Raw genomic sequence first — 22,568 nt, forward strand, 5'->3', positions numbered from 1 at the left:
AACTACCCATTGTACCCTCATTTATCAAGCTTACTTCCATTTTTACCCCTTTTTAAAACAAACCCTAAAGACTACTCTTCTCTTTCGCATATGTTCTCTCTTGCTATTTCACTCTCCACAGATCATCTTCGTTGTGACGCCGCTCACCTCTCTTCACTCACGCCGCTCGCCGCGTCGTTGCTGCCTCTCTTCCTTCACGCCGCTCACCACTTTGCTGCTAGCCTTTCTTCCATGCTCTCGACACCGATCGCCTCTCTTCCCCGCTCTCAACGCCGCTCGCCTCAACGTCGCTCACCTCTCTTCCCTAAAGGTATGGTAGTTTCTCCGATTTTTAGATAACTTCGTGTTGAGCATAACTTGTAAAAGCCTGATTTTGATTCCGTTGCCTATTGTTGTTGTTCTTGATGAAGTTCTTGAGCGACGGAGAGTGTGTTGTTATCAGACGTATTGTTGCTGATTCGCTTTGCTCAAATCGGTTCTATATGGTCGATTGCTTATGTGCTTTGCTTGGTATTCCCTGTATTGGTAAGAAAGGATGACCCAAAAACTAACGCAAATTCTGGGGAAGTTCGTCTTTTTCAGTGGGTTTCTGGTGCATGAGTAGTTGTGGAAGCTAGAGAACCATGCTCCACATTAAATTTCACCTCATGTAGAGTGAAACATATGCTGCAAGCTCCACATTAAATTTCACCGCATGAGGTACCCTGTTGCATATAGAACTGAATATGGTGCTATGAGGTGACCAAATTTATACAGGTCCTGTGGAACCTTGGAGAAATATTAACTTTTTCTTGTACCGGAGATATATGAACTTGATGGACTGGAAATGATACATACTTGAGATTGAGACATGAAAATTTGCTTCATTGTATGTCTCAGTAGAGTTGATGAGGTAGATGTTTGTATGCTTTTGTTAAAGTTGACTGCTTTTCATTCTGCCTTGTTGTTATCCGCTCCTTTCCAAGGAGGGAAGTCAGAAAAATCACCATTTACACGTTGAGGGGGAGTTAGAAAAATTAGCTGTTATGTTCTCTACATGAAATTGCTTTAAGCGTGTTTAGGATGTAATGAAACAAAGCAATTTTCCACAAGTACCTTCACTTTTATCCACTGACAGATCCATTGATGTTGCTACACGATGCCTACATTACAGAGGTCTTTGTGTGCATTTTAAGCTCCTGAAAAGTTCTTGCACGCATTGGAATTTGCCAATTGTTATCGTCTAGACTTATTAATGTCTTCTTGACAATGTTCTGAGATTACATTTTGAGCTGCTCAGATCATTTGAATGTACTCTACAATTATCAGTAGATCCATTTAGTCTAAGTCTGCAATATGGAGCCAATTTCTTAGTAAAGTTTGGATGAGCTTGCTGCAATATGGAGCCAATATGTGAATTAGATAGCATATATGTTTTCTCGGCCTGCCATTGTTAGTTTTTATTTGTAGCTTCATGGTTAATCTCTTTTTCTTTTGCCTGTCAAATTTGTTTTGTTACTTAACTAGTAGATGGCAAGTTCATCAAATGTGAGAATTGTTTTCAGTTTGTCTTCTCTTTATGTGATTGAGTTCGCATATATGATGGTTAATACGTTGTTTCTCTTCATGGATGATCAAGATTATTCATTGTTTCTCTTATGCATCTATATTTTGTTTCTTGAAGCATTATGGATGAACAAGAGGACAAGGAATACTAGGATCTCGTCTCAATCACCAGTGCTGCAATTTGTTATCAAGCAATGTACCTTTGCTTGAAGCATTATGGATGAACAAGAGGACAAGGAATACTGGGATCTCGTCTCAATCATCAGTGCTGCAATTTGTAATGAAATGACTTTCTTCTAGTCAAATTCCCCTAGCAGTAAAAGATTTTTGCAGGGGTTTTCGTGTAAGATAGCCACGGTATTGTTTGTAGGGGTTTTCGTGTAAGAATAAAGAAAATGACTCCCTAGTTTCCTTTGCAAATGAATTTTACCTTCCTGAATGAATCAAATTACACGGCCACAACCCAATCGTCCCAAAAAAATCCACACTTGGTGGTTAAATAGTGATAGAGCAACGTACAATAATGTCTTGCAACGTTGTAGGATGTGATTTTTTTTTCTATAAATGTCAATATGTATGTTTTACATTGCTCTCAACGCGAAAATATAAAAGTTACTATCATTATTTCTTTTTTTCAATTTTTAAAATTTAAAAATTAAAAAGCTTAATTTGGTCACACCAAAGAGCTTTGCAAATATTTGTTTACCAAACAGTCTAGCATTTCCCCAAAGCCATTTCAGTTTTAGTTTACCAAACAGTCTAGCATTTTTCCAAAGTCTTTTAGGCTAAAGACCTTTGCATTTGGCCAAAGGCTTTTCCGAAATGCTGAACCAAACCGGGCCCTAATGCTCCTAAGCAACCCTAGAAACATGAAATTAATGAAATAACCTTATCCTTAAAGTATTAAATTAATTCATGCAATAGCATAGCGAACATACCTTAAACCATTTCCATCTCTCGTCAGTATATTCCTCTGGAACTGGTTCAGGTGAGACAAAAAGCACACTATGCATTCTAATCACTGCACTCAAAACTAAGTTAAAATACCTACTTATTGTCTCTCCGGACCTCATAAATCTAAACTTGATGACACGATTTTTCACATGATGGGCAAGTATATGTAGGAACATTACCATTTGTTTTTCTATAGTTACAAGTCCATCTTCTTTTAACCCACCAATTGTATGTGTCAACTCGCATAGTAGAGTAAATGTACGTCTATCCATCCTAAGTTGTTCCACACAATTCAAGTCACTGCTATTAATAAGGCAGTTAAGGTGATCTAGTCGACCTTGGCTTCTAACAAATGTACGATCCTTCAATATATGCTTACGATAGTGCCTTTCAGCAGCAGTGGACACCACAATCATATACATCATACACAAAAGCAACATCTGTAGGTCCATCTCCTCTAATATCAGAATGCTAAAAATTTCCTCTCTATCATTGTGATCCATTTCTAATAAGGAAAAAAAAACCATAACATTAGGCAAATACAAACCGACAAGTTAGATAATAGTAAAATAAAAAATTATATCTTTTTCAAATCAACAGATTTTCGTAGAATATATCCGAATCAATATATGATTATTGCTAGAAATACACAAATGCAAAGGAAACAAACTAAAGTTAATACGAGCTATGCAACCCCAATTTTGTATTTTCTACTCTTTTGCTATACACAAACGCAAAGAAAACAAACTAAAGTTAAAATACACAAACACAGAGAAAAAAGACAACACGACAAGCAGCCCCAATTTCTCAATTTTGTATCTTCTACTCTTTTGCTATGCAACCCCAAAGATTCCTTTTGAATAATTGACATCATTCTCAAAGCCACATTATAGTAAACAAATAAGCACTGATCTTCTCATTAATTCAATTTGAAACCAAACAATCGCTGCAAAAATTTGAAATCTCTGTCTTGTTTTTCCAACCCAAAAGAAACCCCAAAGCTTTGAGACACCAATCACCAGTGAAGACAAAACATCAGTGTACCGAAACATACATTACACTACACATATGACATGGAGACATCCATCAATGCTTATTCAATTCTTATACCTAGTCATCATGCTTCTGGATTTTCTATCTGAAGGACCTTTTGTCAACTAAGAACCATCCAAGAATCAACAAAAAATTGTTGGAAGCAAGATCCGACCAAAAAATATAGTGAAACACAAGTCACTTTTGTAAGATTACATAAGCAATAGATGATAGAAAACCCATCATGGATAGTTATTCAAAGACATTTGTAATCAGAAGAAATTAAAAATCCTCCAGCCCATCACCAGTTGAATTGCCGTCCTCTACAACACTAACGTGGTCATGGATATACTGCTCTCCAATTTTTCATCATTTCCACTATGAGAAAAGGTCCCAGAAATATAAGTTCTCCAATCAACTAGCAAAAAAGCCAATGGAATGGCAATTCTAACTAATAAAATTTCACTTACAAGGATAAGTTCTCCAATCAACCAGCAAAAAAGCCAATGGAACCGCAATTCTTACTACTAAAATTTCACTTCGAAGAACAAGGGCTCTAATCAGACAGCAAAAAAGCCAATGGAATCGCAATTATTGCTCTCCAATTTTTCATTCTTTTCCACTATAAAAAAAGGTCCCAGAAATGCAAGTTCTCCAATCAACTAGCAAAAAAGCCGATGGAATCGCAATTCTAACTAATAAAATTTCACTTCCAAGGACAAGTTCTCCAATCAACCAGCAAAAAAGCCAATGGAACCGCTACTAAAATTTCACTTCCAAGAACAAGGGCTCCAATAAAAGCCAATGGAACCTACGTAAGCCTGAAACATCTTGGAAAACAATCTACAACCAACCTCGAGCCTACTTTAGAATTCATATTAGTGAGAGAGAACATGATTATTTACCTTCGCGAATCCGAAAAATATGATGCTTCAACTCTTTCACTGCTTCAACGTGAATCGGAGAGCTACTAAGAAAAACGCTTCGACTTGGCTGCAAAAGAGTCGCGTGGGTGAACGGATGAGAAGGAAAAGGAGAGTGTAGGGTTTTTTGAAAATAGTTTTTATATTACAGATAAGAGAAATCCTATCCGACCCTATCCCACCCCCCTCGGATTGTTTTACCTTGGCTATGTCCCCCTTATAGCCGACCTTATCCTATCCTAGACAGTCCCCAACCACCGCAATCCCTTTACTAGCGGGGCCACATGCCCGTTAGCAATCTATCTATTAAGTAGGGAAAGCACTAAATACTGAGTATCGAGAAAAATACCAAATCAATCATCAAATCTATTGTATAGATAACAATTCAGACCTAAACTTTTTCAATTTTGTCAATTTAGTTCTAAACCTCTACACGAAATTCCAATGTAGTCCATCAAATCAATTTTTGTTGAAAATCGCTGATATAGTGATCCAATCATGGCTAGTCATTCTACACGACACACTACAACACCAGTGATATCCAGCGAAAATTGATCAAGATAACTATATTGGGATTTCAAGCGAAGGATTAGGACTAAATTGGCGAAATTGAAAAGTTCATGATTGAACCGGCAATTCAGTACACTAAGTTTAGGATTGGTCAGACAATTTCGTCACTGACTATCATAATACATAAAACACCTAATTAAAGCGAGGCATCATCATTTTGGCCGGGTCATAATCAGCCCCTCCAATTCTCCAGCTCTACATATCAAAGATAAGTGGTCCAATGCGTGCATTATTTAATTTTATTTTTTTTTACTTAAACAAGGTACAACAGCCACATGTTTGGGGGAAGGAAAAGATTCCAAACCCTCGATTAAAATACTATAGTGGGTGGTCGAGAACAATTTCACGAGACCCATCTTTCGTCCATACCCTTGTTTGTTTGTTTGTTTGCACATTAAACTTTGCTTTATAATAATAATAATGATAATAATAATAATCAACATTAAATTTGGCAAGTTATACGTGGCATTGACTCATGTACGTAGTCTTCATTGCATGCTATGTTCATTTACGCAGCCCCCTAGCATAAAGTTGTCTAGTATTGTGTCGCTTTTCTGATCTCAAAGAGCCGGGAACCTTCCTTGGCACATTAAATTATGGATTTGATTAAGATCTTGCTATGTCTTGATAATAATTTGACTTAGTGGTCTTTTATGGGCATGCTTGTTTGCTAATTTCTCGATCCCACTTGACTTTTCTCTTCTTGGCTTATTGTTACTTTTTGCCATATCCATTGAACCGAGCAATATAGTAATATTTGGTGGGCAAGAAATCTTTAGGTACTCACCATAGATTAATGCATGATTATCCAAGCAATCAATAATCACAAACCCAATTTTACAAACTTCTATTTTTTGGGGAAAATGTTAATTTTACCAATTCAAGAGAAATAGATCATCGAGATGCGGAATCGCTGCCAATAGTTTCGGTTTGGAATTTTCTTTTAGACTTTGGGGTCACGTTGCCATGGTTTTGAGGAGTCGATACTTGGCCAAAAGAAAGAAAAATTAACTCCATTTATGATCCTACTAAATCAGAATACATATCGTTCATGGAGTTTTTTGAGTGCGATTCGCTTGGTTTGAATATGGCGGATTTCCTATTAGAGCGACAATCTCCTTCATTCAGAATAATATTGACATACCCAATGTATGGAGATGAGATGTCCGTGAAAATTAATTAGAGCCAAAAGTGGCTAAGCCATTAAACAGAGATCCTTAACAATTTGTCATAATTGCATTTTCTACATGCCATATTTGGAGGTTTATCGAAATTATTCTATTGGATTCGATACGGAATGATTTGTGTATTTTATCTCTGAATCGAAAGCATGAGCAAAAAATGATCTACATGAGAAGCAAGACGAAATGATTTCTAGACAACTTCGGGTCATTTACTTATAACATCCGTTCTTAATTCGAAATTATTGATTTTTTGAAAAAATTCCCAACATTCTGCTTTGTGAATTGATCGATTATTTTTTGAATTTTTGAATTTTTAACAGGATACGAGACGAAGTACTGACCAAAAGAAGATTGGAGATTTCTTGAGATTATGATCTCTCTGTCTCAATTCTAGTGGAACAGCTCGTCTCTCTTCCCGTGAAATAGGCAGTCTCCAATTTATTTCTACATTCGTGTCGTCGCTTGGATTGTTTGGTTTTGTCTGGGCAGCCGCCGTTTTTGCACAACAATATCAGACCATACAGAGAACATCAAAACTATAATCGCTTGACATGGTGATTAAATTTGACCGTCGAATATCCCGATATTGAGTTGTCGGAAAGGAGTTTGTATGATCAACCACCATCTCTGATGTGAAATAATTTCCAAAGAATACTGAAGATCGGAACCAAATCCTTGAATGCTGCACGAATGAAACATGCTAAGCATGCCAAAATCGAACGAAGTACGCCTCTTCAGCAGAGTGCAGTATTCTTGAAGTGCCACAGCTCTCACACCACTCTATTTAGTGAATGCACGGGTCACTCACGCAAGAGTTCCTTGCGGTGGAGCGGCTCACACATTTACCAGGAGAAAGAAGAACATTAAGTAGCGAATGCAGGTCAAGTATGGCTTTGAGGTCGCCTATGGGCTTGGACAGTCAAATATAAAAGCCCATATGCTGCACAAACAAAGTTTGCAGCGGGGAAACATCTCAAGACTTGATTTATAAGGAAATGAATGAGACGACACGAGTCCTTTTTCGATAAAAAAAGGTAGATGGCCGAGCGATCATCAGCAAGTTTAGATCCTGTCGACTTAGGGGTGATCGATGGATGTTTCGGGAGAAAGTCTCGTTCTCGATAATGATTCCAGCCAGGACAAGGCCAGAGTTCAAATGTTCAAATGATCAATCTCTCTCGTGAACACCTTAAAATCACAATGCACGAAATCTACTCAATTCTCATTCATGTATGCATCAGACATGAGCACCAAGACACAAAGTCGAGAACACAAAAGTCCAATACGTCATGGCCAAACACAAGCATAAAGCACGCACTGGTAGTTGGTAATTGATGGCCAATACAAACTAAGTTTATTTATAGCAGATAGAAAAGCTTATGCATCTGCCCATCACATCGGGCAACTCACACCATCACAAGCTTTCTACTGCAGTTCCTTCAGGAAGTCTTCATTGTCAACCAGGACCTACAAGCAAAAATTCAAAGGATCACAACGAAAGTCCCATGAAAGGGAATTAGAATACAAATACATCGCGCACTAGCTGAAAGAACTGATGCTGTCATACTATGTCTATTTGCAACATATGTGATATAGGTTTTGGGTAATGATATCCATTATTGTTCAAGACAAAAAGGTAGCCTTCTCTGGCGCAGAGTATAGAGGCGATGTTTTCAAGTGGATCCCCCTATAGCATGCTTTACACTTCCCATTCATTTTTGTGCACACCAATGATCATTTGCACTAGACAGGGCCCCCGTCTTCCAGCACAAAGTTGCAAGAAAGCAGTTATCTAGTGAACTGAAGACGTAACATGCATTGCCAGTTCCACACACATTACTCCACAATACAATGGCCATTAATTTTATCTGCATCTTAAGCAGAGATAAAATACTGCATTCCTGCTCATTCCCATGAATAAAGAGAGGTTTGAAATTCGTAAAGCAGAAACTCACAGTTTTCCAACCATCCGGATCAAGGAAAGAGACAATTTTGGTGTTGATCCCAGGAACTGGTCCTGGCTGTCTAGTTATTTTCCCACCAAGCTCTTCAGTAACCAGCTTAACTACCTCACCACTCTTGTAGACATCATCAGTGCTGATGGCAATCTAGAATTGAGAGCAAACACATTCTTTAGCGAGTGAAAGCAAGAGATCTAAATTACATTGTATGCACAGCAAGCAAAAATAAGCGGACTAACTTGTGCGTATGCATTGCCCTTGGTATACTCAGTAACCCCATAATTATAGGTGAGCTCCACCACAGTTGTCTCATACTCATCAGCATAACCCATCATGGCCAAGGTGTACTGTCAATATGATGCAGCACTATGAGAGTGGAATAATCTTAAACACCTAAGGAACCAACACGCGGGCCAATGTGGCCTTCACAAATGATACCACATGCTTATGTAGAGCAGGGGCGACCAACCTTGTACTGGGGATTATCTATTGTCCTCAACATTTTCATGCCCAATGCCTGCACAAGCATAAGGTAAATCTTTGTAGCTAATGATGCAGCAAAATCACAGCAAAACTCTTTGGAATAAACGACACCGCGCAAAGTCTTTTTCCCCCCTATTTGTATAGCCATCAGACCTATTGAACTCAATTTCTACCTCATAAGGTCAGTTCTCACATGTGAACCTCACACCGACAAAGTAACTGCAACTTAACTGGAATCCATATCCTTGGATCTTGCACTAGGAGAAGAATCTCATCAACATGCAAAACAAGAAAACAAACCTTCTCGTAAAACTTAATTGAGCGCTCCAAATCACCAACTCGAAGCATCACTTGGCAAAGTGGTTGTGGAGTTGGACCTCTTTGAATTAGCTCAAAGAGATAACCATCCGGGTCCTTCACGAAAGCAATGACAGTCGTTCCACCTTTCACTGGACCAGCCTCCCTTGTGACTGTGCCACCCTTGGCCTTGACATCTTCAACCATCTTGTACACCTGCAAAGTCAAAGAAATCCAAATCGGATGACCAATAAAGCAGGCATTATGCTTTAAAATGTCGTTGAACAGAGCAGAGACACTCACATCTTGAGTCGCAATGGCAAAATGTCCAAAGCCACTTCCAATATCATAAGAATGCACTCCATAATCTGAAACAGAAGAAAAGCAAAGTTTCACAAACCTACTCAAATGATGAATGAGCGCCAGTTTACACTATGCTTTAAAAGAAATTTCTCATAGTCTATTTTACCATTCTCCACAAACACAGCTCATATAAAAAATTTACAAGTTTCAATCGATGTTGGAATGTTTTAACATTTTTCACCTTTCGGTACACATTTTTATGGCCTTTGCCTGTTAACTTAACATTGAAATGAATGTTTTCCTGGAAACTGAACGAGGAAGGAAATTTTCCAGTAAAGGTTCAAGCCACATGAAAGAGCAAACACCATAAATGCTGGGTTCACTCAATCATAAGTGTTTAAATCTGCTAGCCAGTAAAGTGGACAATCCCCTGATTTATCAGAAAAGGATCCATATTGCACTTACTGCAATATATACCAACTAAGTCCACAATAATGCAGGAAACCATTCAATGACCAGAAAGAACAATTAGCAAGGACCTAGAGAGAATAAAAATACTCGGTCCCCCTTATTTGTTGGTAAAGAGGTCTGCCCTGCATGTTATTACATATTAAACTGCAGCAGCACAAAAGAAAAAGGTCCAACAACTCTAGTAACTGGAAAGAATAAATTGACAGTTTCTTCAGGAGATGCAATCTCTTCATACGTACATTAACACACACAAAAAAATTAAAAAAAAACAGAAATCAGCCCCAGAAGAACATACTGTATGTCAACTCCACTACAAAGTGAGATTCTTCGGGGCCGAATCCGAGGAAGGCATTGGAGTATTTCTCCTCAGGAATGTCCCTTTTCCTCAGCAACTTCATGCCAAAACATTCCGTATAGAACCTGGCACCATATAATAAAACCCACAAGAGATTATCACTTTCCAAATTCCAGAAAACCGGTCGACAGCATCTTAAAAGCCTCAAAACACAGAAGAGCGCCTTCATGCTATTCAAAACCATTCTTCAGTTGGGTTTATCCCAAAAATAGAAACCCATTTCTCCAAACAACCAAAGGATACATATTTCATACTGTTTCCGCCCTCGTTCTCTAGGGTCCTAATCATCATCGTCCGTCCTCGTTTTTTTTCGTCCTCGAAAACCACAACCACAACAACAACAACAACAAAGAAACGCGATCGGGGCATACTTGATCGTGCGCTCGAGATCGCCGACCCGGTAAACGGCGTGGAGCATGCGGCGCTTGTCCTGCTTCGGCCACTCCAGGAGCTCGGCATTCACGGGTGCAGCCTCGGCCATGTTCGAAAGCTCGCAAAAAACGCACCTCTGCTTCCACGGAAAAAAGAAGATCAAGAAGCGATCATCAGCACCCGCAAGAGTTTCGAGAGTTCACGCCAAAACCGAGACGAATCGCGAGAATCTAAACGAAACCCAGAAGAGCAAACGAAGCACAGATGCGACTCGCGAAGCAGATGGGATCGAATTACGAAATCTCAAGCGCGAGAGAGAGAGCGAGCATACCTGAGACCGAAGAGAGTGTCGGAGAAGGAGTGTTGAGTGAGACCTAGAATGATCGCTGGGAGCGTTAACATATATAGAGAAAATATATCATTCGCAGTCGAGAGTGACTAAGGTGGCAGGCTGTCACCCGGTTTCGCGGTGAATGACGCGCGCGCAGAGAGATAGAGACCGCAAGACGACGAACGGTCCTCGCGCTAGAATTGTTAGGCGATCGGCCAATGAGGTGCGACTGTCGTTTGGCGAAACCGACAGTCGCGGCCTCTAGACGCGAGGGATTAAGGAAAGTGAGATTTTGACTTTCGGGTGGACCCGTCTGAAAGTCAAAGCACCGAAATGGCTCGTGCTCCGGCAATCCGGGGCATCATGTGTGCGACTCAAGTGGAAGACTAATTTTAATTAGGGTTAATACCACTAAAAAAAAACTCTAAATTATGCTCACCGTGTATCCCAAATTCTGAACTTATATCAGTGTGAAAAATTATGATTTTTTTCGTGATACAAAAAAAAAATTTAGGATATCTGTGTCGCGGTGAGCAAGTTTATGATTTTTGCTGACAATGGCTTTTATGTCGCAGTGGGCATAGTTTGAAATTTTTTGTGGTATTTTTTTTTAATTAATTTTTTTTTACGAAATGAGAAATTGAAAATCATTTGATAATATTATTTTCTGTCTCTGTACTCATTTGAGGACAAGGTTCATTCGGGCGAGGAAAAATAAGGACACCGGATTTATTTTCCGGAAAATTGAAGGAACATAGGAATAAGCTAATAGTGGAATTTTATAGGTTAGTGAATTTTAAGCAGAGGTTTTGGACAGACAGCACAGTCTAGAAATTCGAATTTTGTGAGTTTTTTTTTTCCCCTGGCAAAAAAAGGAGAAATGGTCCACTTTGATGATGGTGGGATCGAAGGTAAGGAAAAGGAGTGGATAGAAAGGTGGACACGTTGTTGTGAGTACTAGGGAAATTGATTTCACAACGGGTCAAGGAGGCACCTACTTATAATTGTGTCGACTTGGCTTTGATGTATCGCGATTTCCATCACCAAATGTATAAGTCACGACACTTCACGGGTCGGTTTATAATTGTGTCGACTAGGCTTTGACGTGTTGCGATTTCCATCATGGAATGTGTAAGCCATGACGCTTCACTGCTCGACTGCAACATGACGTTTCACAAATGCATCAACCCGATAATGGATCATAATAGGACGAAGCGTAGGGATTGGCACGGAACAGGGATGGAGACGGGGGGATGTCGTTCGTCCCCGCTCCATGGTACAGATGTTTTCCATGCCCCCATGCGGGGCAGCTCGCTCGAGAAATGGCGCCCCTGTCGGTCCCGTCCCACCATGGGTAAAATTTCAGCATCTTTTTTTTATAAATTTTTTTAAATATATATCCGTGCTAGATATTGAAGTAATGCATCGTAAAATGAATCACAAATTACATTATAGTAACAGTGACCCAAAATAAAAAAAGAGAGATATCTTTAAAGATCATAATTGTTTATCAAATAAGTATGTAAATCTATTACATTTATCAAGTCAATTATAATTGCTCGAAAGAGTAATAAGAAAGGCAATTATTTGCATGTTCAACACGCAAACCTCTTTACAATCTCAATATCTAAAAATCAGCTCCTTGTATGGATAGAGAAAATCTTAGTTAATTAGGAATATTTAATTGCCCAATTTAATTAAGTCATCCGCAAGATTTACTACATGGATCATGCAAGAACGTAAGTAGTACAGCAACCTATATGGGAAAAACATTTTTTTTTATTTTATATTCGCAAGGAATATTTGAATCTCAAAAGATTGAAAAGATTGCAACAGGATAAGACCAAATAGTGTGATATAATTCGTGACGGGAAAATCTAACCAAATTCGAATTGAATATCCGGGACGACTTTTAAAGTTAGAAATTAGAATGCTAGCACATATTGGCAGTACATGTTAACATCTTTTGAGGTGGTTTGATACTGAAATGGTAACTACCAAGATTTATTTAGTTTGATATGGTTTTTAGAAAATTGAGGAAAGGGAAAGATGGATGACAATCTGCTAAAGATTTAGCTTCTGTTGGAAACTCTAAACCTTTCTCGCTCCAGAAGACACAAACTCGTTGATATGGAGTCAGACAGTTTGGCTTTAGCTCAGATGGCGAAGAGCGCAGATCAAAGCTCATGGGAAGTCAGAGTTAGACCTGTCAAAATGGGTCATAAACCCATTTCTTAACCCATATATTAATAAATGGATAATAAATGGGTTAGTTATATTTAGTAAATGGGTCATAAATGGGTAGAAGTATAATATTCGTAATAAATGGATCGTAAATGGGTCATAAATGAGTTTACAACTAATTTAAACTCAACTCATCTCTCTCGCCCTTACTCAACCTTGCGCTCACTCACTTCGCACTCTCATCTCAGTTTGGGTATGAATTTTCCTAGATTTAATTAAATATGAAAGTGTTTTAGCAATATGGGTTTGATCGGGTATGGGTCGGGTTGGGTATGGGTCAAGAAAATTGCATTACGCATAAATTGATCATAAATGGGTTAATGGGTCAATTTGGGTCGGACTATTCATGACCCGACCCAAACCCGACCCGACCCGACCCACCCATTTGACAGGTCTAGTCAGAGTGCTGATCGTGAAGGCCCGTGAGCTTCTGGGCCAATTTTCTAATTTAACTCTGGCCCACTACGATGAAAGGCAAATACTATTCAGATTGGGTTGCTAAGGCCCAACGGCTTAACGGCCCAACGGCTTAACGGCCTTCCATCGAATTGGGTTTCCAACCCACCACAAGCTCTTTTGCATTTGCTTAGTCATGAATCCCAATATGTGGGCTCTGATGTTTAACTCTTTTGATCGAATAAAATTCGCTTTCGACCAAAACAAAAAAAAAAAACTAGGATTCTATTATGGATAAGGAAATGAAATTAGAATGCTATCTCCATATGAATTGGAAAGGAAAAAGCTAGGAAGACGTTCCCGTCACTTTTCAGAAAATGACTGGGACACGCTGACCCCACATCTCAATTGAGGGATTTTGGCAACGGGAATTTAGCACTTTCAAAATGTAATCGCCAATAATGACCTTTATACTGTAAAATCAGATAAACTAGACCATTAAAGAAAATATAATCGTAATCTAAACTACATTTAGCACATCACTAAATACTTATAGGAAACGAAAGCGCGCCTAGGATTTGTCGGATTAGAATTCCCAAGGTTGGTGTCTCCTCTTGTAGAGCGGGAGGCGAACCCGCGCTTGTAATACTAGTGTCCCCAACCCCCACAATCCCTTTACTAGCAGGGCCACATGCCTAAGCAATAAATACTAAATATCGAGAAAAATACCAAATCAGTCATCAAATCTATTGTATGGATAACAATTCAGACCTAAACTTTTTCAATTTTGCCAATTTAGTCCTAAACCTCTACGCGAAATTTTTCAATATAGTCCATTAAACCAATTTTTGTTGGAAATCGCTGATGTAGTGATCCAATCATAGCTAGTCAACCTACGCGACACACTGCAACATTAGCAATGTCCAACGAAAATTGATGGAATGACTATATTTGGATTTCGTATGAAGGTTTAGGACTAAATTGGTGAAATTGAAAAGTTCATAACTGAACCGGCAATTCGTACACTAAGTTTAGGATTGGTCGGACAATTTCCTCGCTGACTATCATAATACATAAAACACCTAATTAAAGCGAGGCATCATCATTTTGGCCGGGTCATAATCAACCCCTCCAATTCTCCAGCTATATATATCAAAGATAAGTGGTCCAATGCGTGCATTATTCAAAATTTTTTTTTGACTTAAACAAGGTACAACAGCCACATGTTTGGGGGAAGGAAAAGATTCCAAACCCTCAATTAAAATACTATAGTGGGTGGTCGAGAACAATTTCACGAGACCCATATTTTGTCCATACCCTTGTTTGTTTGTTTGTTTGCACATTAAACTTTGCTTTATAATAATAATAATGATAATAATAATAATCAACATTAAATTTGGCAAGTTATACATGGCATTGACTCATGTACGTAGTCTTCATTGCATGCTATGTTCATTTACGCAGCCCCCTAGCATAAAGTTGTCTAGTATTGTGTCGCTTTTCTGATCTCAAAGAGCCGGGAACCTTCCTTGGCACATTAAATTATGGATTTGATTAAGATCTTGCTATATCTTTACAATAATTGACTTAGTGGTCTTTTGTGGGCATGCTTGTTTGCTAATTTCTCGATCCCACTTGACTTTCTCTTCTTGGCTTATTGTTACTTTTCGCCGCATCCATTGAACCAAGCAATATAGTAATATTTGGTGAGCAAGAAATCTTTAGGCACTCACCATGGATTAATGCATGATTATCCAAGCAATCAATCATCACAAACCCAATTTTACAAACTTCTATTTATTGGGGAAAATGTTAATTTTACCAATTCAAGTGAAATAGATCATCGAGATGCGGAATTGCCGTCAATAGTTTCGATTTGGAATTTTCTTTTCGACTTTGGGCTCATGTCGCCATGGTTTTGAGGAGCAGATACTTGGCAAAAAGAAAGAAAAGATAACTCCATTTATGATCCTACTAAATCAGAATACATATCCTTCATGGAGTTATTTGAGTATGATTCGCTTGGTTTGAATATGGCGGATTTCCTATTAGAATGATAATATCATTCATTCAGAATAATATCGACATACCCAACGTTTGGAGACTAGACGTCCGTGAAAATTAATTAGAGCCGAAAGTGGCTATGCCTAGGGGTGAGCATCGGTCCAGGGTTGACCCTGGACCGACCCTGGACCGGCCCAACCCTGCCGATCCTGGTCCGGTTCTCAGGGGGACTGGGTCGGTCCTTGGTCCTGGGATCCCTAGACCAGCACTGTGCAGGTTGGTCCTCGGTCCAGATAGTTTAGGGTCGGTCCAACCCGGACCAACCCGGACTATATATATTATATATAATATATCTAAAATATATTTTATATATTATATATTTAATATATTATTTATAATTTTTTTATGTAGAGACCCCAATTGAAATTGTGAAATGCTGTGAAAAACTGACCAAAAAAGAAAAGGTGGGAAACAGCTCTCGGCCTCTCACGTGTCCAAAACGGTGCTACACTGTTACTCACGGCGTCATCCTCGACAACTTCTCTCTTTAGTCTGTCCTGTACAGTCTCAGAGTCTCTCATTAGTCTTTTTTCACGCCTCTCACGCGTCCAAAACCCTCGGTCCTCCTCTAGTAGTGGTACTGACAACATCTTATGATCTTCTCTTTTAGTCTTCCTTGTAAAGTCTCTTTAGTCTTCAGAGTTCAGACTCTCCATTTTGCCAAAATCGAAGAAAAAAACTTCACACTCACCCCGTTCGGTGCTCGCGCCGCTCGACGCTCGCCGCTCGCCGCTCGAGCAGGTGAGTCTTGACTCAAAGGGTGAGTCTGGAATTTATGGGTTGAAGCGCTCGCCGCTCGTCGCTCGAGCGAGTGAGTCTTAACTCAAAGGGTGAGTCTGGAGTTTATGGGTTGAAGCGCTCGCCGCTCGCCGCTTGTCACTCAAGCGGGTGAGTCTTGACTCAAAGGGTGAGTATGGAGTTTATGGGTTGACGCTAGTCATTTTTGAGTTGATTGTTGGGGTCATTGATTGTTGTTAAATATGTAATGGTATTTATAGTTTGGTTGCACAACGCCGCATTGTTGATGATATGTAATTTAAAATAGTAGGTTTTCCTTTTCAAGGAGTACAAAAAATAAAACAAAAAAATTACCGGTTGGTCCCGAGTTGACCCTGGAACCGGACCGAACCCATTTGATCGGTCCGATCCTTAGTCCCAGGCTCAATAGGGTCGGTCCTCGGTCCCAAAAATTGAGGACCAACACTGTGCGGGTTGATCCTAGAGTTAGGGGGTGGATCGGCCCAACCCGAACCATGCTCACCCCTAGCTATGCCATTAAGATAGAGATTCTTAACAGTTCGTCGTAATTGCATTATCTACATGCCATATTTGGAGGTTTATCGAAATTATTCTATTGGATTCGATACGGAATGATTTGTGTATTTTATCTCTGAATCGAAAGCGTGAGTAAAAAATGATCTACATGAGAAGCAAGACGAAATGATTTCTAGACAGCTTCGGGTCATTTACTTATAACATCCCTTCTTAATTCGAAATTATTGATTTTTCGAAAAATACCCAACTTTCTACATTGTGAATTGATCGATTATTTTTTGATGAATTATTGACTTTTGCAAATTTCGTGTGCCACTCGCACTTCGGGCCTCGGGTTTTGACGGATAAAAGTACAAATTTCAATGGGATTCGTCCTTAATTGGAAATTAGGACCACAAAGGTATCCACTAGCATATACTATGGTCGGATTCCCTAGTTAATGGCCACGAATCCTCCGTGGTGCGAGAGATTGTGGTTCGCATCCAAATCGAATCATAGCCGCCGAAATTACTTGTTCGATTCGACGGATTACAATTAAACTACTTTAAAAAAAAAGAGCAGAAAATGGAATTCTCCTTCGAATGATCACCACGACAATACACTAAAAAGACAAAAAGAAAAGGTGGGGAAAAAAACAAATTATAGTTTTTCGACCAAAAAAAAGGAAAATATAGTTTGCACCTAAGAATAAATAGACAAATTCGAGATAAAAACTGGTGGTCGACATTGTGCCGAACTGCCGCGTGTATGGCTGATAGTCACTCTATCACTTTAAAAAAACATAGGACTTTTCTATTTTCTGGGAGGCCATAGCCACTCGATCCGCTTAGGAGATTAACCGATCAATTTGATAATTAAAGCTAACCCAAATTGACAAAATCATCGTAACATTGCAAAAAATAGAATTGATACCAATGAAAATCACAAATCACTAATCAATTACACATTTATTCCACTAACTTTCGTCTCACAAAAAAGTACAAATTGGTATCCCACGTATTTAACCGAAGCTAATATTCGTCTCTCGAAAAAATCCCAAACCGGTGCCTACGACCCAAATCCACCGTTCCTTAGCATTTCGTCTATAATATTCCATTAAAATGCATACGTGTCGACGCACGTGGCAGACGACTGCAAGATGGATCCGACGTGGAGAATGATGGATCCAGGTAGAGAATCAACGTGTATTGACGCGTACAGATTTTAACAGGATACGAGACGAAAACGCTGACCAAAAGAAGGATCGGAGATTTCTCGGGATTTTCAAATTTAATTTTAGATAAATGCATCGTAAGCGTACCGATTTGAGATTTTAATTTCATGATAAATATGTCACGGAGCATTTGGGGTTTTTCAAAGGCATTATTATCCCTTCAAAAAAATGTTATGACCAGACGCCGCCCTGAATTTCAAAGCACCCCAATAATAAAAAAATAAAATGAATGAATAAATAAATAAAGTCCATGGCTGCGAAATTGTGTGGAAATATCGGCCAAACGTTGACCACAGCACCCCGAGATTGAAAGAAAAACCTTTCCGGGTTCGGATACTCCGGAGTCCGCACGTCTCCGAGTCCGGGGGCCCGGCCCGCCACGTGACGCAAGCGGTGACTCGCCCCCGCGGCCCCGGCCAATCGCAGCCCGCCACGTCGCCAGCATGCAAGGGGGCGCCGCACGTTCCCTCCATCGCGTCCAGGTTCATCGTTGTCCCCGAAGTCGCCCTCCTTATTTAATCTCCTCCTTCCTAATCTCCCTCTCTCCACAACCCACACACAAAATCTTAAGAGCAAGAGCAACAAAGGCTTCTTCGAGACACACGCCTGAGCCACAGCGACGAGATTTTGATTTGAGATTTCAGAGGAGAAGGAGGAGAAGAAGAAGAGGGACGGGGGAAGGATTTGGGTGGGTGGTTTTTCCAATGGCGCTGTCCGTGAGCACGTCTTCCACTTCCGCCATTTCCGGGTCGAGCTTCTCCCGCGCGGGCGGCAATCATAACGAGCTCCGAGGTATCGATTTTCGGTAATTTGGCAAGAAATTCCCGGGATTTCGGGTTGCTTGTGGGGAGAGAAATCGTGGGGTTTGTTTTTTTTTCTCTTTTGTTTTGATTGTCTGTTTGCGGATGAAGCTGTGCTGTTTTTAATGGTATTTTGGCGAGAAATTCGGAATTTCGGGTCGCTTGTGAAGAGAGAAATCGTGGGATTGTTTTTTTTGTTTTTCTGATCGTCTGTTTTCGGATTGGTGTGGGAGGCGGGTGATTTCTGGAGTAATAGATTGTGGGTCGAGTTTCGTTCTGGTGATTGTGGGGTATCGGTTGTGACTGGGGGGGTTTTTGCGAATCGTGTAGGTGTCAATTCGTCAACGCATTGCGTTTTTTCTTTCTAATTATGCATGAATTCGTTGCTTGCGGCTTTTGTTCGTGGGTATGATGTTCTCGTGGTTTAGGATCGATTTGGATGAAATTGGGCCTCAAATTTGCAAAGGGTTTCCGTTTATCACTTGGGGTTTTCTGCAATTGAACCACCCTTTTGTAGTTCATGAGGATTTTAGTGAATCATTCTTTGCTTGCTGCTTTTGGGTTGCAACGTCGTTGCTTGTGCAGATATATTTCGTGTGGGTTTGATAAATTGTGCATAGATTGGTTGCTTTTGGGTTGCGATTTTCGTTCCTAATGCGGATGAACTGGGATTGCAGCAGCTCCGCGGATTGGTTCGTTCCGCCTGTTGGATAGAGTGCAAGCTGCATCCGTTGCTTTGAATGTTTCCCAGAGGCGATCCTTGGTGAAGCCCGTCAATGCGGAGCCGAAACGAAACGACTCGATTGTCCGTTCGGCAGCAACAATCGTCGCTCCTGGTAAATTGCTTGACTGATTTTGATTCAAATTATTGTTAGAGATTGAGTGAATGATCTGGAATTGAAGATTCTTGCCTTCTTGGATGCATTAATGACATTTTTCTTGTGACAATGTGTTTGAATCCTGCAGAAGTGGAAGAGAAGGTAGACGTGAAAGTGGAGGATTACGATCAGTTGGCAAAGGACCTTGATGGTGCATCTCCCCTTCATATCATGGACAAGGCCCTTGAGAAATTTGGGGATGATATAGCAATCGCTTTCAGGTATAACCGTGAACAAAGAGGTCAATTGTTCTGAGAATCTGGTTGAGATTATTCCTTTGAAAAGGAGATTTATTGACATGGTGATGTGGTTGAATTGAAGATGATTCGTGTTTCTGAGCTCGTCGAAATAAACATGATCAAGAAGATTCATAACAGTATGACAGAATTACATGCTATTGCTACTTAATATGTTCTCGTGTCATGTGGTCAAATTGTGTAGCTGAACTTAGTGAAGAAACTTTGACCATCTGTTGACTGTTGTTGGTTACTGAAGAATGTTTTTACATTCTAGCTTGCTCTAGTTTTATCTTTCCCGTGGAAGGTCCTGAGACATAATTAACGCTTTTGATTTATACTTTTGCAGTGGTGCTGAAGATGTCGCCTTGATTGAATATGCAAAATTGACGGGAAGACCTTTTAGGGTATTCAGCCTTGACACGGGGAGGCTGAACCCCGAGACATATCAGTTTTTTGATGCCGTCGAGAAGCATTACGACATTCACATTGAGTACATGTTTCCCGATGCTGTTGAAGTTCAGGCACTGGTCCGCAATAAGGGGCTTTTCTCATTCTACGAGGACGGACATCAGGAGTGCTGCCGTGTGAGGAAGGTGAGACCCCTCAGAAGGGCCCTCAAGGGACTCCGAGCCTGGATCACTGGGCAGAGGAAGGATCAGTCTCCAGGTACAAGGTCCGAGGTTCCGGTGGTTCAAGTGGACCCTGTTTTCGAGGGCATGTATGGTGGGGTTGGTAGCCTTGTGAAGTGGAACCCATTGGCTAATGTTGAGGGCCAGGTTGTGTGGAGCTTTCTTAGGGCCATGAATGTGCCTATAAATTCATTGCATACCAAGGGATATGTCTCAATCGGGTGCGAACCGTGCACAAGGCCAGTACTTCCAGGTCAGCACGAGAGGGAAGGAAGGTGGTGGTGGGAGGACGCCAAGGCGAAGGAGTGCGGGCTCCACAAAGGTAACCTGAAACAGGAAGCTGGCGTCAATGGCAACGGATCGGCCCACGCAAATGGAAGTGCCGATCTTTTTGACACTAAGGATTTGGTCACCTTGAGCAGGCCTGGAATAGAGAACCTGCTGAAGCTAGAGAACCGAAAAGAGTCGTGGCTTGTTGTCTGCTATGCCCCATGGTGCCCCTTCTGCCAGGTAGATAATTCTGGCGAAAATCGTCTTTTACGACTGATTAGTAATTGCTTTTCGACATGGGTCTTAACTTAATTCTCCTATTTGATGATAGGCAATGGAAGCTTCATACATTGAACTGGCCGAGAAGCTGGCGGGAAGTGGGGTGAAGGTGGGGAAGTTCAATGCGGATGGCGACCAGAAGGAGTTTGCAAAGCAACACTTGCAGCTGGGGAGCTTCCCCACAATACTTTTCTTCCCCAAGCACTCCTCCAAGCCCATCAAGTACCCATCGGAGAAGAGGGACGTCGATTCCTTGATGACCTTTGTGAACGCCCTGCGGTGACGGGACTCGAGAAGCCTCAGGACTTTTCTTTTCAGTAGTTAAGCATGGGGAATTCATTGCGAAGGACGGAAGTCGAATTACTCCAATTCGTTTTGGCGTAATAGCTTGGCTAGCAAGCTAGAGTTTTGTGGGCGGGGCAGTTCAAGACTCGACCTCGGACTTTCATGTCGCTGTATATTTTCTGCGTCAATGTTGGCATAGTCATTGTTTTATTGCGTCTTGGTCTCGGGGCTTATGCCCTTTTAGGGGTGTCTGTTGGAAATGGTGCTGTAGTATTTGCGGAGAACCATCCAAACTTTGGGTGTGATCTCCTGTTGCGAAATTGAGGTTCCTTTGTTCGGTGCAAAAGCTGTTGCAGAACCGTCAGTTCCTCTTGAAAACCTGAGCAGCACCTTCATCACGATATGTACTGCTTCAGTGCTGGGGTTTGCAGCTTTTGAATCATGTTGATTTTCTTTCTAAGGTAAGCAACTGCGTTATGTGTTCAAATCAGAAGCTAGCAAAGGGAGTGGCTGTTCCAACAAAAGCCAGAGTGGAAATGGAGTATCTGATTGAAAACAAAAGAAGATTCATGCAATTGCGCAAGTTTGTGTAGCTCAAGCTTTTTTGACACGCCTAATAATAACTCATAGTTTCTTCTTCTCTTTTCCAGCTTGACCGTAACCGCATCGCCACGTGCAAGTAAAACACCTATTTGCTACTCTTTCTAGCTTCAAGAAAGTGCATTCATTTATTGAGCAAAGCGGAATATTCCATACTTGGATAAGCTCCTTTAGTTTCCGGCTACCAAAATGGACTATTTCCAACAAGTACAGCTTAAGTAGACTTGTCAAACAGGTGGATTTTGTCAGGTTTGGCTAGGTAAAAAATTAGACTGATTTAAATTGATCGGTTTAATCCATATTGACCTATTTTTATGTGATATAATTTTAGTAACCCATAGTTGATCAGAACCGAATCCATACCCGAGCTCTAAATTCTTAGCAATTTTATCTTTCCAACTTTTTTGTTATTTTTTCTGCTGTTTATTCATCTTCAAGCAAAGGGAATAGAGAATGACAATGGTTTTAGGCGGGGCTTAACAAAATGGAGGCCATCCGTTCAAATTTGGGAAATTTGTCCCAAAAGTTCTAAAATTATTGCACTTTTACTAATTAAGTCATAAACATTTTAATTATACTAATTAAGTCAGAAACCTTTTAGTATAAAAATAGAAA

The 22,568-nt window shown here is 40.3% G+C and overlaps 2 protein-coding genes and 1 long non-coding RNA gene across 4 annotated transcripts; 2 read left to right on the forward strand and 1 right to left on the reverse strand.

The window, feature by feature from the left end:
• Positions 1–7,498: 7,498 nt before the first annotated feature.
• On the reverse strand, positions 7,499–10,925 carry LOC115677893 (lactoylglutathione lyase GLX1). Its single transcript, XM_030601133.2, has 9 exons — positions 10,782–10,925; positions 10,450–10,586; positions 10,019–10,143; positions 9,253–9,317; positions 8,953–9,165; positions 8,639–8,686; positions 8,409–8,516; positions 8,164–8,316; positions 7,499–7,675 (listed from the first exon to the last, which is right to left on the reverse strand). The coding sequence occupies exons 2-9, from the start codon at positions 10,557–10,559 to the stop codon at positions 7,634–7,636; spliced, it is 864 nt and encodes a 287-aa protein (XP_030456993.2). The 5' UTR covers positions 10,560–10,586; positions 10,782–10,925; the 3' UTR covers positions 7,499–7,633.
• Positions 10,926–18,602: 7,677 nt separating this feature from the next.
• LOC115677868 (5'-adenylylsulfate reductase 2, chloroplastic-like) lies at positions 18,603–21,699 on the forward strand. 2 transcript variants are annotated; one of them, XM_030601108.2, is made up of 5 exons: positions 18,603–18,765; positions 19,454–19,609; positions 19,740–19,872; positions 20,237–21,029; positions 21,121–21,699. In XM_030601108.2, exons 1-5 carry the CDS (start codon positions 18,678–18,680, stop codon positions 21,349–21,351), a joined length of 1,401 nt encoding a protein of 466 aa, XP_030456968.2. In that variant the 5' UTR covers positions 18,603–18,677; the 3' UTR covers positions 21,352–21,699. The 2 variants fall into 2 exon arrangements, with proteins under 2 accessions (XP_030456968.2, XP_030456967.2); XM_030601107.2 differs by having other exon boundaries at positions 18,605–18,765; positions 19,451–19,609.
• Positions 21,700–21,950: 251 nt separating this feature from the next.
• LOC130135230 (uncharacterized) lies at positions 21,951–22,352 on the forward strand. The gene is made up of 2 exons (XR_008814679.1): positions 21,951–22,032; positions 22,073–22,352. It is a non-coding gene; the product is annotated as an uncharacterized LOC130135230 (long non-coding RNA).
• The last annotated feature ends 216 nt before the right edge of the window (positions 22,353–22,568 follow it).

Source organism: Syzygium oleosum, unplaced genomic scaffold (genome assembly GCF_021117445.2).
Source record: "Syzygium oleosum isolate NSW1041296 unplaced genomic scaffold, Sole_v2.1 Sole_v2.29, whole genome shotgun sequence".
Lineage (NCBI taxonomy): Eukaryota > Viridiplantae > Streptophyta > Magnoliopsida > Myrtales > Myrtaceae > Syzygium > Syzygium oleosum.

Bases quoted from the DNA above. Each gene is read 5' to 3' on its own strand.
- LOC115677868 (XM_030601107.2), top strand. From the start codon at position 18,678: ATGGCGCTGTCCGTGAGCACGTCTTCCACTTCCGCCATTTCCGGGTCG. The intron at 19,610-19,739 runs GTAAATTGCTTG...TGAATCCTGCAG, and splicing joins AGCAACAATCGTCGCTCCTG to AAGTGGAAGAGAAGGTAGAC. The intron at 21,030-21,120 runs GTAGATAATTCT...ATTTGATGATAG, and splicing joins CATGGTGCCCCTTCTGCCAG to GCAATGGAAGCTTCATACAT.
- LOC115677893 (XM_030601133.2), bottom strand. From the start codon at position 10,559: ATGGCCGAGGCTGCACCCGTGAATGCCGAGCTCCTGGAGTGGCCGAAG. The intron at 10,144-10,449 runs GTATGCCCCGAT...ATATGGTGCCAG, and splicing joins GATCTCGAGCGCACGATCAA to GTTCTATACGGAATGTTTTG. The intron at 8,687-8,952 runs GTTTGTTTTCTT...ATGCTTGTGCAG, and splicing joins CAATTAAGTTTTACGAGAAG to GCATTGGGCATGAAAATGTT.